Source organism: Sebastes fasciatus, chromosome 23, assembly GCF_043250625.1.
Source record: "Sebastes fasciatus isolate fSebFas1 chromosome 23, fSebFas1.pri, whole genome shotgun sequence".
NCBI classification, from domain to species: domain Eukaryota; kingdom Metazoa; phylum Chordata; class Actinopteri; order Perciformes; family Sebastidae; genus Sebastes; species Sebastes fasciatus.
Genome location: NC_133817.1, coordinates 8,081,550 through 8,095,649, shown reverse-complemented (window position 1 = coordinate 8,095,649; position 14,100 = coordinate 8,081,550). Strand labels below are relative to the sequence as shown.

The following is a 14,100-nucleotide window of genomic DNA, read 5'->3' as shown; positions in this document are numbered from 1 at the left end:
TGATATTTACGTTAACTGTATTTAACGTAAATATCAGCACAAACTGCTGATATTTACAGTTCACTGTATTTAAATTTGATGGATCAACTTTAGTTTTTACTCTACTTTTAAATCTGATATTTCTGATTATGGGCCAGTTATTATTATTATTATTATTATTATTATTATTATTATTATTATTATTATCATTATTATTATTATTATTATTATGTTATCATTTGTAACAATATTAATAATAATAATCAACAATAGTTATTACAATTATTATTGTTATTCATTTTGTTATTATTATTATTATTATTAATGATAATAATAGTAATAATAATAATTATTATTTATTTATTTAGTATTATTATTATTATATATTATTATTCGTAACATTATTAATAATAATCAACCATAATTATTACAATTATTATTGTTGTTGTTATTCTTGTTATTATTAATAATACTAATTATTATTATGTATTTATTTATTAATTATTATTATTGTTATTATTTATTATTATTATTTATTATTTATTATTATTATTATTATTTATTTATTATTAATATTATTATTATTATTATTATTATTATTAAGAAGAAGAAGAAGAAGAACAAGAACAAGAACAAGAACAAGAAGAAGAGATAAACATAGGACAACACTGCCTCTCTGTGTTCTCATTGAAGAACTGCTCTTTTAAACAGCAGCAGATTCAACATAACATAAAGTTATGTTCTGTATTGATAAAGTTAGCAGTTAAGATAAATATCAGGTAAGCTGATTAAATGTTTAACTATAGGCCGGACTGTAAATTTTGACGGACCAGTGCGTCAAAAACAACCGGAAGTCAGTTACTGTAGTTTAACAGCTGATTAATCAACGGTCAGCAGCTGCAGAGGATGTGACAGCCAGCTAATGCAGACAATTAAGGTATTTAAGAGATCTCTCTCCAGAAGGGGGCAGTATTGGTACATTTAAAGAAGTGGATAGCCTGCATTTCTTTAAATGTTTTTAATAAATTGTGGCAGCTGCCAATTCTCTGGTGCTTGCTGTTGTTTCCCTTTTCCCTGGTGTTTTTTTGGTTGAGTTGCTGAGTGATTAGAGGGTTATTCAGTTCACCTGTTGCGCAGGGTGTGGGGACTGGCTCTTAAATGATAGTTGAGAGCAGCTTGGTGCATTCCCCTCTTGGCCAATCAGGGTGTAACGACGACCTTTCTGTAGGGCTTAAAAGAGGAGGGAAACTGCACACCCAGTGTCATTCTGATCTCTCCTTCACTCAATGCAACATGTATTATCAGCTTGACCAGAAACTGGTCTGTTTTGGGCCCTTTTGGGATTCTGGGATCTTTGTGTTTTGTTTGTTGAGTGTGTTGACTCCTAGTTGGGGAAACAAGTTAAGTGCCAACCAATTGGGTTACCTGCACTGGGACGTTTAGGTACTATTTGTGCAACGATCTGGCTTGCCTTACAATAGCCTAACGCCTGCAGGCTGTATTTTTGTATTCTATTCATTTGTTGATTTTCAATGAAACCCTTTATACCCATTTCTTTTAGTGTATTTTATTTGGGAAAACTTTAAAGGAGGGTGAAGGAAAAACACAAACCAATATTTCAGTTTCCTTAATTGTTTGTTAATATAGAGGCATTTGTTCATTATTATTATTAAGAAGGCATTTTATTTTATATTATTATGTGGATGGGAACTGTTTTTCAGTCTTCTGACTGAACAACTAAAGTCTGGGGAACTCAGTACCGCCACAAAATGTTGAGGATAATATCAGTGTATAATCTTCTGATGTACTTTATTTATTCTACAAAAAAAATCCGAACCATTAGAATAAGCTCTGAAAAGTTCATCAACATTAATGTATCTTCTCTCTCCCATTAATCGTCTCACAACCCCTCAGATTTATTTAAATGTATTATCATTAACTATCTAATAATGACACATTTAATAATATATAGGTCACAGAACTCAGGGTATACACGTAACAATTATACCTTTCCTTTTAGAAAAATATGGTATCGTTAATCTGGTCTTTTACTGTAAATTTGATTTAATTTCTTTATTTACTTATTTTTTTAATTCATTCATTTTACTTAGATTTTATATCAGTATTGCTATCTCTTTTATTTCTATCTTTTTATTTTTATTTATTTGTTATTTTTATTGTTTCTTTAACAAAGTATTTTTTACTTAATATATATATTGTCATACTATATTATATTATCACTATTACTCTATGTAAAAAAAAGAAAGTTAAAATAAACGAAAATAATAACAAATAAATAAAAAATTAAATATAATAATAAATAAATAAAAATAGATGAAACATTGAAATAAAAATGTATTTAAAAAAAGTAAATAAAGAAATGAAATACAATTTAGTTAAATAAATATTTGTATATATATTCAATCTCATCTTTTTATTTTTTTATTTATTTGTATTTCTATTGTTTATTTTTAATTAAGTATTTTTTACTTAATATTTATTATCACTTTGACTCAATGTAAAAATGGCTTAGTTAAAACAAACAATAACAAATAAATTAAAAATTAAATTAAAAAAGATGAAAAATATAAATAAAATTAATTAATTTAAAAATAAGTAAATAGAGACATTAAATACAATTTACATTTAAAAATATTTTATATACGTATATTTGTATGTATATGTACTGGTTATGTGTGTATATGTTTTTATATATATATATATATATTATATATATTTTATATATTATATACAAGTTTAGCATCTACAAAAAGTGCTAAAGCAGAATAAACAACTCACAAAAATGTCAGGCTCATGTTAACAGACGTTAAAGTTTATTCAGTTCACAGAAAATCGTAAACAGAAAATATTATAGATCTCATATATTCATCTTATTATTCAAAGAGCTCGGAAAAGTCTCTATCTGCTTAAATAAACATTTAATAAATAAGTAAATATGTGAAGCCAAAAAAGATTTCCACGCGAGTGGACAATAAAGAAGATGTCTGTTCATGGGATGTAGTTTCCTAATAATTTCCCTGGAAGTTTCCTGGAAAGAACGATGTAATTTGGTAATTATATGTTGTATAACTTTAACCTGGAGATTCTTTTAGTTAGTGCACACAGCAAGGCAAGCATACAAATAAAATAAAGTATACGGCAAACAAAGTTTCCAATAAATTAACGACAATTTACAGGAAATTCCTTCTTTTTTTTAACAACCAAATTACATGTTTTTCCTCAGGAAAATTTCAATGACAGGATTAGGAAATGACAGACCTGTAAAATTAAAGGTAAAGCTTTATTTAATGGGTCCACAATATCTGAATAATTTCATAACTATTTACAAAAAGTCTCCTGGAAAGAATTATGTAATTTGTTATTCATTATAGGGAAAATAGACTACAGTGTTTAATAAGTATATTATATGAGTGTGGTTATAAATAATTGTGTTTTTTGTGTTTTAGTAGAATTGGCAATAATAGCTCAACTATTTATTTGGGTTTAAACAGAACTTTTCTTTAGAGGAAATTCCTATTTTTCCCTTTAATTTATCAAATTAGAGAATTCTTTCCAGGAAATGTTTATATATAATTATAGACCCATAAAATAAAACGTTACCAATCACAAAAAACAGCGTTACTAGATGTTAAGACAAGACTTAAAAGGACAATCCAACATTTTGGGGACTCCCGATTTGGCTTTTTTACCCAAATTCAGAAATAGAAGATGGTGTAAAATTAGTTTTTGGAAGTTATATTTGCTCACTTTCAAACAGATATGAAGCAGATGTTGATAATTTCATCTAATTTGGGGTAAAACAGGAAGGTTTTGGAGTGACCTTTTTGTTTTTTAATATGAGTAAGTTCAGCTGAAGCAGATGAGAAGAAGAGGTGAAAACAGACCAAGTCTCTATTTTATGAATGAAAAATAATTTAATTGTCATTGAGGTTTAAGTATCATTTAAAGGATGAGTCATCTTTTTGTCAACACGTCCCATAAAAAGACCAAAACCAACAACGTGTGGGCGTGTAGTGTCTTGGGCAGCCCTAATATTTAGTCAAACAAATATGATGTTTTGCTGCTTTTCCCTGTTTTATGTCACTGTGAAATAAATATTTTTCGCACCAAACAAGCTATTTGAATACATCATATTCGGTTCTCATATACTAGACATTTGACGATCACAAGACAAAATGATTAATTGCGAAAAAAGGCAAATTAATAGATTTTGTCAGCCTTACTTTAAAACTACAGTCCTCGGCTGTTTGAGGAAGCATTTTTAAAGATTTCCATCTTCAGAGGAGACAGAAAGTATCGTGAGTTTGGACTAAAACATTGTTGGTTTTGGTCTTTTCATGGTTTATTTTTGACAATAAGAAAATCTAGAATGACGCCAGCTGATACCAGCTTCCTGAAAAGAGTCAGAGACTAAGAGAAAGTGCGGACATGTGCCTATGGACAGAGGCAGATGAGTGAAACTTTAAATTAGGTAATAATTCAATGTAATTCTGTATGGAGGTGAGGACAGACGGGGTGTCTCAGCTGAGGTAGGTGAGGATGACTGACTGGATCGGCAGCCTGCACACCGGACACAACTTGTTCCTCTTCTTCAGCTTCCTGGCGCAGACGTAGCAGGCCATCAGGTGTCCCGTTCGTCCGTGAACGATGCAGCCGTTTTTCGGCCGGGACTGACAGATGAGGCACGGGTCCAGACACGAGTCCGGCAGCCGCCACTCTGCCGACACGCTGCGCTCCAGCTCGGGGACCACGGGAGGAGGAGGGAGTGGAGGTGGAGGACTTGTGGGGGAAGATGGGAGAAGCTCCTGGGAGTCCATGGAGGAGTAGCAGGAGGAGGAGGGCTGGGAGTCGGCAGTCCAGAGCTTCTGCTGGGAGGAGGAAGACTGGGAGGAGGAGAGGAGGTCCTGGGAGTCCGCACCAGAGAGGGCGGAGTCCGACAGGCTCTGTGACAGGAGAGGAGTTTTCGCTCTTTTCCCATCTGGGACATCGACTCCTTCATTCTCTTCAACATCAGAACCTTCAGAGGACACATCAATCAATCAATCAATCGTCAATAGTTTGTTCAGAAGTAAGTGAGGCTAAACTATCCCTTTAAATTCTGTTTTTGATCCATATGATTTTTTTAATTCCCTAAAAATTCTCCTTTTGTTGTTAAAACAATGTCTAATATCAATTCTTGCATCATTTTAATATTATTTTGCAGCACTCAGGAGTTGTAGAGTTTCCCCTACCTGGAGATTCTTTGGCTGCTGATTGGTCGCTTGGCTTCAGCGGCAGGGCTTTAGGACTGGAGGAGGCGGGCTTCGTTATATCGAGGGACACCTCCGACAGCCAATCCTGGCGCAGCGCCCAGCAGCGAAGACAGTTTCTGGGGAGAGGTGGGTTCAGCTCGTCACACTTCGAACACCGCCAGTAGTCCTGAGAGAGAGAAACACACACACACACACAGTTTAGACCTGAAGTATATAACATGTGTGTTATTATGTTTGTTTGTGTGTTTAGACTCACGGCTTCAGTGATCTCGGTGTCTTCATCAAAGGAGTCGTTGTCCTCTGCCTCAAATATGGTGACCTCGTACACCTGGACACAGATGAAAAGGTAAAAAAATATATCAGAGTTATACATATATTTCAATACTGTTTGGCTGGAAAATAATTAAATCATCTTATTGAGATTTAGACCTTAAACCGGAAGTCCACCCGACTAGTCCACAGACTTATTATTATTAGGGTTCAGGGGTCAAGACGTTTACATACCTGGTCATCTGCAGACAAAGTGGCATCGGCATCATCTTCATTGTAGTCGTCAGAGTCGATAGACTCAACTTCAAATTCAACGCTGAAGTTGTCGCTGTCTGAGTCTGAGGCTGCAACCGTGACCTCTGACCTCCCGGACTAAACACACACACAAAGTCTGCGTTAAAAACTAATACAACATTAACAAAATAAAAGCCTGTGTATGTGATGGTATAATACTCACTGTGCTGTGTGAGTCGGATGATTGGCTGCTGGGTCTGTCCCGTACGGTCGCCAGTCCTCCAATCACACACCACGACAGGCTTTCATCAAAGGTCAGGGAGTAGCTGTCGGACCTCCTCCTCTTTCTACCTCCTTCTCCTTCCTCTTCCTCCCCCGACTCCTCCTCCTCCTCTCCATCGGCCTCTAAACTGTCGGAGGGCCCTGAGGAGAAGATGGAGTTTAGTATCAAAGGTTTTGTTTATAAGCTCTATTGAGGTGGCGGTGCCTCAGGGGAGAAACTCACCTGGGTCACTGCTCCTGCAGCTTCTTCTCCTCCTCCTTCTTCGCCTCCCCCTCCTCTCTGGCGATGAAGAGCGGCTTTCTGAATCTGCCTCCTAAGAGTACAAACAGTCAGCCTCCCGCTTTGTAGTGATCTTTTAAAATATTAAATAAACTTCACCTTGATACACATCACCAGACTAAAAAATCTGCAAGTTTTGTTTTGAGGTGCTTTTGTGCATTATAAACCTTGTAGGACACTTTGTGCTACGTCCTCTTAAAGTGTTTATGTATTCTACTAAATTCAGCATTAAAATGAATTCATTAAGTCTTATATTATTTAAAAAATAACTATCTTTGCACTATGATTGTTGCATTTTGCTACTGTTCCAACATTTGCATGACTTCATGCTGCTCCTTGGCATTCTTTATAAAGTATTATGTGCTAAAAATACTAGAATCGTGTCTGATAAGCTCCTAAAATATTTTGAATTAAGTGCAACACAACATCAAACGTTCCCATCTGTATTATGAGACTGTCTTACCTCTGTCCCTTTTTCTGTCTGACTGTCGCTGTGTGGTTCACTCAAGCTTGTCTGTGAATCTATGAAAGAGCGAGAAAGACGGGTTTAGTTTTGTTTGAGCAGCAGGCGAGAGAGGAGGATATGGAAAAAGAGGAGGAGGAGGAGAAAGGGGAAGATAAGAAGACAGAAAAAGAAGTGTAGAAATACATGAGGCACTAAATAAAGCCTGAAAAGTGTGGTGACATTTGGATTCAGCCAAAGAGGAAGAAGAGCAGGCCTACCTTGGTTCTTCACGGCCACCAGGTTCTTGGTGATCATAGCAAACAGAACTCTGAAACAGTAAACACAGTTTAATTACCTCACTGGCAGGAGCTGGCAACACACCAAAATACATAGAATATTTTATTAGATATTTGATTATATTATTTATTATGCATTATACTATACTTATGACCATAAGTAAGAACATCCTAATATATAAAACACAACATTAATCACACATTGAAGGCAGTTCTAAAAAGATGTTTTGATTAATGATTTGAACATGGACAGGTTAGTGCTATATTTTATAGTGCCTATTTCTGCTCCTATGCTGCAGCAACACCTGAATTTCCCCTCTGTGGATCAATAAAGGCTTATCTTATAACGTTTTTTGTTTAATTACTTTTGAGTACAAAGCTTTACACGACTGACAGAAACTTCCCTTTAAGAAACTGACGTTATTTCAGAGCGGAACCAAACAAACAGTGACGATGAATTAAAATAGTCGATGAATCATCAACTTCCTCTTTTGTGTGTTTATTTACTCTTTCTCACCGTGGCTCTTTTACAGAGAAGCTGTCGACTCCCAGCAACCGTCCCAGTGCATCCTGGGAGCAGTGGACGATGTGCTGCTGCTTCTGGTCGTACAGCTGCTTCTGGATGATGTACTGACCCAGGTAGAACATCACCTACGAGAAACACCAGCACAGAGGCATCATGAGAGACATGCAAACACCAGACTGTACAGACAACAGCCCCCTGAATGAAGCATTAAAATGGTCAGGGAACTTGATTTAGGTACATATTTCCGACATGTTGTACCTCCTTCATGGTGAAAACATCTTTAGTGGCGCCGGCATCTTGCAGTAAAGTTTGAAACTCCACCTTTGGTCTGACCTAAACACACACAAACAAGAAAAAGTTAAGTCAAACCCTAAAACAAACAGTGAACAACCAGTAGAGAAGTTAATAACCAGTTTCTCTCACCAGTTTGTTGTCGTCAGCGCCTTCAGTGTTGAGCTCCCCGTCAGCTGACATTGTAAAGCTGATTGTTTCTGCACACAAACAGACAAATAAGTCATTAGTACCACATAGAATACAATGTAATATCTCTGAGTATAATTATAGTTCCTAATTATAAAGTAGAAAATGGATGGATGGATTAACCATTGAAAAATGTAGAGCTGCAATGATTAACCAATTGCTAGCAGTAGTGACAGTGTTTGGTTACAGGTCTGATGGTGTTGAATGAAACTCTACAGCCTCATGCACAACAATCCCACTTTTAGTTTATTTGAAGTGTGACGTCTCCTGACAGCCCACAATCCGATACAGAACCATTTACAACTAAAATTGCTGTCTACAGCAAGCAGGAGAAAATATTTATGCCTACAAGTCTTAGAAGACGCTTAGAAGAAATGCTTTCAATACCTTTAAGGCTTTTTGTTGTTGAGGAAACTGAATTTAATGCTATTTTTCGAGACCTGTTAGCTAATGTTACCAGATAGATGTTGTTGTGTAACTGACATTATTGACTTAGTTTGCTGTCTTTGTGACTTTTCTTCTCTTCTGTTATTCTCTTTAAGCATGACAGATTAACTTGTCTGTGGTTTTATCACAAAGTTGTTGCAGACAGACCGCAATGTTGGCAAATATTGGAGTTCTGGCAATCTAATGGATACTAATATTTACTCCTGTTTTTGTCTTCACCAACTCCTGAGAAAAATATCAAGTTTCACTGCTAAACAATAATACACTTTTAATTATAGCACTTTTCATAACGTTACAAAGTGCTTTATGAGACAAAAATAAAAATGGCAAGACAACCCAACCCAAAATTTTAAACTGTTTTAAAAGTTATACAACATTTAACAAAGGAGAAAACATAAAATAAAACAATATAAATAATTAAAACCGTCAATAAAATAAAAGTTAAGAGAATGCCTTTGTATATAAATATATTTTAAGAAGTGACTTAATAGATAAAAGCAAATTCAGGCCACAAACCCTGTGAAAGCACACTTATAAGAGTTTGTTTTTAAGAAGAAAAATGCTTCCATATGTTTGCCAGCTAGTTTCTAACTTTGTCTTTCTGTTATAGTGCTGGACAGTAAGTGTATGGTGGGTTACATTTGGCTGGAAACGACACTGATGAGAGCTTTGAGATTAAACAAATGAGCTCAAAGACGCTAAAACGCTTCAGAGAGCTGAAGGAAACGGCAGAGGTGGGTGATACTTTCAATATAAAATCCACTCTGGGCATCACCTGTCGCATTATACAGTCAATTTCCTTTGTTAGCATAAAAATACTGATTAGGACAACTTTAAAGCAACTGACTCCACAAATTCTTGAGGAAATTATGGTACATTTACTGTGAAAATCATCATGTGATTTTTTACTTGTGGCTGCTGTTCAGTAAAAGTACCACAGTCTCACTTTAAACCCTTCAAACCACAATGGATCTGAGTCAGTGACTCAGCTGATGGCTCACTATTGCATCCTGCATAAAATGTGACTATCTGATGTTTTTTCTAGTTATCTGTGATAGTAAATTTAATACCTTTTAGGGCTGCCAATTTTGAAAAAATATCTAATTATTTTGACTGATTGCAATATGATTTGCAATATTAGAGGGAATAATCATTTTTACATCATTATTCTCATTGCCATTGAAAACCATATTAAAATGATTATAGTGGGATTTTTGTGGGGATCTGTACCAAACAAAGATGTTTTCTTAAGTCCGTAGAATATAAGATGTAGGCCAGGACCACAATATTTACTTTAAAATGGTGTATACACATTTTGCCTTAAACAAATATTGCAATTTAGATAACATTTTTGATAATTGTGGAGGCCTATATAACATTTGGGTTTTTAATTATTGGTTGGACAAAACAATTTGAATTTGTTATGTGAAAATTGTGATTTTAGCACATTTCACAATTTTCTGGCCTAATGATTAATTGAAAAAAATGGCCAAATTAATCAAATCCTACATAAATACATAGGTCACAATATGACATATATGGAGACAAAATTACATATAAAATAATTAGTAAATAAAAAGTTCAGTGCAATGACCTTTGCCCCACTATTATTGCAAATTTCCCCATTGAGGGACTAATAAAGGAATATCTTATCTTATGCATGACCCCTGAAAAAACTCTCCAAATATGTAATACTACAACTTAAACCACTAACTTTGTTAGTTTAATTAAATTTTTTTACAACAGAAATGTGTAAAACAGTAGCAAGTTATCAGGGAAACAGTTATTTGTCAGTTTTTAAATCAGTCTTACTAGTATATATATAGTTATACATCATGTACACAGTACTTTTGGATATAAATTAAAAGACTTACCAGTATATATACAGAGTAGAAAGTATCAGCAGTCCATCCTGTGCAAAATAAAAACAGATAAAGTGCAGAGTGGATGAGAGCAGAGCTGCAGCTACTTATAGACCTGCTCAGACATGTCAGGACTAGACCAGTCTAAAAGGCCCAGCCTAGCCTAGCTGGGGCCTATCAGGGCCTAACAGGGCCACTCAGGGCTGAGTCAGCAGCAGCGTGTTATATGTTCATGGTGAAACTGACAGTACCAGCTGATTTAATCACATACCTCTGTGTAGACATGCCAGCACTAGTCCAGGATGACTCATCGCTGTCAAATATGGATAACCATGGTAATGATAACCACGCTAATCAAGTAACCAGGGCCAACAAGGGCTAACTCATGGATCTGAGCATGATGCGAGTATGTTTCCACAGCAGGACTGGAGATAAAAATCCAACCATCTACATAAGTTATCAGGTCCACCCATCAAATTAAATTTAGTCCCACCCAAAAACATTTTTAAATTTTTTAATTTATTGTTTTCTTTATTTAAAAGCCTGCCTAGGAATATATTTAAAACTGCAGATTGACTGGAAAGTCCATAGTAATAGTATGGATTGACCCAGATTTGCTCCTGCTGTCATGTGAGGTGAACCCCCATGTGGGTGTCACGACCTCCAGGTCAGGATATTCTGTTATGTCACTAAACTCAGCCTGTCTGCTGCTGTTTGTAGTCAAATTGATAATACAATGATTCAGGGAGTTTTTAAAGAAAACTCAAAAAAGTTATTTGCTAATTATTATCTATTTACCAGCAGACATGAAAACAAAGCATATCAATTAACTTTGTATTCTTTTCTTGGAAATGTATTAAATAAATTACCAGCTATTGAGAAATAGCGGAATATAATTATTAAATAATGTTTATAATAAAGTAATTTCCAATAAATTTATAGGTAAATATTTGGGTAATTTGGCAGTAATTCCAAAGAAATGTCAAAATGACTTGCTAATTATCACCTAATTACCATGAAATTTGTGAACCTGTAAAATGAAATGTTACCCTATATTTAATTTAAGCTTCTAAGCAGGTGACCTGAAATTTTCACCTGCCACAACCAACATTTACCCTGTTATTTGGCAGGTGGCAGGTGCTAATTTCATTCCCTGATTACAATAAATAATAATATGCTGTGTAAAACCCATTCAACACATCTTGGAGCTTGTGATGAAAAACTAAACTTGATATTAATCTTAACATCTAATTCTCAGTGAGATGACAAACATGAGCGTTTCCCAAAATATCTATATATTTATGTTTAAAAAGGGATCTGTGCACAACACATGCCCAGACTCAAACCATGCTGTTTAGCCCTGTTTGGCCCTGCTTTAGCCCCCTTATAGTGTGAATATGTCTGGACATCAGTCTGAGTGACTGTACAGAAAAAGTGAGTGATAAACAGCATGAGTCAGCCCAGCTGTTACAACACAAACACATGCAGAGAAAATATGCCTGGACTTGTAAACAGTAAACAGATTATTAACATCGTGGAGCTTGTGATGAAAAACTAAACTTGATATTAATCTTAACATCTAATTCTCAGTGAGATGACAAACAAGAGTACACTGCAACAATATTTATTTTTAAAAAGGGATCTGTGCACAACATATGCCAAAATAATACAACCTTTTTCTACAACTTTATTCTCAAAATATTATGACCTTTTTCTAAAACTTTATTCTCAAAATATTACCAACTTTTTCTACAACTTTATTCTCAAAATATTATGACCTTTTTCTAAAACTTTATTCTCAAAATATTATGACCTTTTTCTACAACTTTATTCTCAAAATATTATGACCTTTTTCTAAAACTTTATTCTCAAAATATTACCAACTTTTTCTACAACTTTATTCTCAAAATATTATGACCTTTTTCTAAAACTTTATTCTCAAAATATTACCAACTTTTTCTACAACTTTATTCTCAAAATATTACCAACTTTTTCTACAATTTTATTCTACAAATAATACCTTTTTTGTACAAGTTTATTCTCAAAACAATGACCTTTTTCTACATGTTTATTCTCAAAATATCTCTTTACTATTTTTACTCATACCCAGACTCAAACCATGCTGCTCTGTTTAGCCCTGCTTTAGCCCCTTTTAAGTGTGAATATGTCTGGGCATCAGTCTGTCTGAGTGACTGTACAGAAAGAGTGAGTGATGAACAGCATGAGTCAGCCCAGCTGTTACCATTACAACACATGCAGAGAAAATATGCCTGGACGTATCCCGCTCTGCTCTCTGAGTCTGCACCACTACACTTTCTATCTAACCAAACAAGATCTATGGAGGACTGAACTATTTTTTAGATTGGCTTTTAATACCTAGTAGCGCTGTGACATTTTTCCTGTGCTTTTTATGTACCTTTTTATGTTTTTATTCCTGTTATTTCTTGATGTTAATGTAAAGCACTTTGGGTACCTTTTGGTTATTGTAAAGGGCTATACAAATGAATGGTGATTGATTGATTGATTGATCTCAGGATACAACACATGCAAGATAATGTGCATAAATAGAAGATTAATCAACAGAAACTGGACTTACAAAAGACTTAATTACATTCAGCTTTCACCCAATAACTGTGGATGCTAATGATGCTTATGTCTGTCTGCTTTTTGTCTGCTCTTATTTTGTAAATTAAATTAAATGTTAAAGCTAGTAACAGATAACTAGAGTTAGCATGCAAAACACTCCTCTCTGCACCACTAAAGACTTTCTATTTAACTAAACAAGATCAAATGGAGACTAAACTATTTCACTTTCTCAGGATGCAACAAATGCAAGATAATGTGCATAAATGCAAGATAATGTGCATAAATGCAAGATAATGTGCATAAATGGAAGATTAATGGGCAGAAACTGGACTTAAAAAACAGTGAAACTTAAATTACTGAGGATTAGATTGAGCTTTCACGCAATAACTGTGGATGCTAATATTTCTTATGTCTGTCTGCTCATTTTTAGTTAATTAAATTAAATGTTAAAGCTAGTATTTAACACTTATAACACGTGTTAACATGCAAAACACTGCCTACAAAGCCCTGAAAATGACTAATAACTATTATATTACGTTAGCTAGCCGGTTAAAAACACAGTACTCACTTCTAACTTAATGTTAGTTAGTTAAAACTGGAAAAAAAAATTCAGAATAACACAAAATTAAATATGTCAAAACAGTTAAATATAAGCCGCGTGGCTGCGTCTCTGCCCGGCTCTACTCAGCCAAGAAAACACGAGGCTTCTCGGCCTGCTAGCACCACATGCTAACTTGTGCTACTGCTATTGTTATAGTACTAAAAACCCTAAAAAATTACATTTAAACATTATATACATATATATTTACCTACCTTGACTGTTACTCTTGATTAAATAATATCCTTCAACGGCGTTAATCCGTCAGTTTAGCGGTTATAGTTGATCCACTGATAGTCGGTCTGTTGTTTACTGCTCAGTTTGTTCCTTCACACACTTCTGGTGGCAGAGCACGGTAGTGTCTAGAAGGGAACCCGCATGTTGGAAAAACTCTCGCGAGATGATAAATAACGGTTAAGTGTTGATGTCGAATAGTTAAGTATAGGATCGGGCAGCGAGTCTCGCGAGAGTTTTTGAGAATCTCAGATCAGATTTCGCAATTTGTGGGTTACCTTCTAGACACGACCACGCTGACACTGCAT

General features: G+C 34.8%; 1 protein-coding gene across 2 annotated transcripts; it reads right to left on the bottom strand.

Moving 5' to 3' along the window:
* Nucleotides 1–2,791: 2,791 nt before the first annotated feature.
* Nucleotides 2,792–13,911, bottom strand: mdm2 (MDM2 proto-oncogene). Of its 2 annotated transcripts, none has more exons than XM_074626271.1 (13): nucleotides 13,774–13,911; nucleotides 10,387–10,424; nucleotides 8,009–8,076; nucleotides 7,844–7,918; nucleotides 7,577–7,710; nucleotides 7,042–7,091; nucleotides 6,782–6,840; nucleotides 6,262–6,352; nucleotides 5,980–6,179; nucleotides 5,757–5,894; nucleotides 5,509–5,580; nucleotides 5,232–5,418; nucleotides 2,792–5,017 (listed from the first exon to the last, which is right to left on the bottom strand). In XM_074626271.1, exons 3-13 carry the CDS (start codon nucleotides 8,057–8,059, stop codon nucleotides 4,521–4,523), a joined length of 1,554 nt encoding a protein of 517 aa, XP_074482372.1. In that variant the 5' UTR covers nucleotides 8,060–8,076; nucleotides 10,387–10,424; nucleotides 13,774–13,911; the 3' UTR covers nucleotides 2,792–4,520. The 2 variants fall into 2 exon arrangements, with proteins under 2 accessions (XP_074482372.1, XP_074482373.1); XM_074626272.1 differs by lacking the exon at nucleotides 13,774–13,911 and adding an exon at nucleotides 10,646–10,664.
* Between the last annotated feature and the right edge of the window lie 189 nt (nucleotides 13,912–14,100).

Bases quoted from the DNA above. Each gene is read 5' to 3' on its own strand.
- mdm2 (XM_074626271.1), bottom strand. From the start codon at position 8,059: ATGTCAGCTGACGGGGAGCTCAACACTGAAGGCGCTGACGACAACAAA. The intron at 6,353-6,781 runs GTAAGACAGTCT...TTGTACTCTTAG, and splicing joins AGACAGAAAAAGGGACAGAG to GAGGCAGATTCAGAAAGCCG. The intron at 5,419-5,508 runs GTGAGTCTAAAC...TCTCTCTCTCAG, and splicing joins ACACCGAGATCACTGAAGCC to GACTACTGGCGGTGTTCGAA.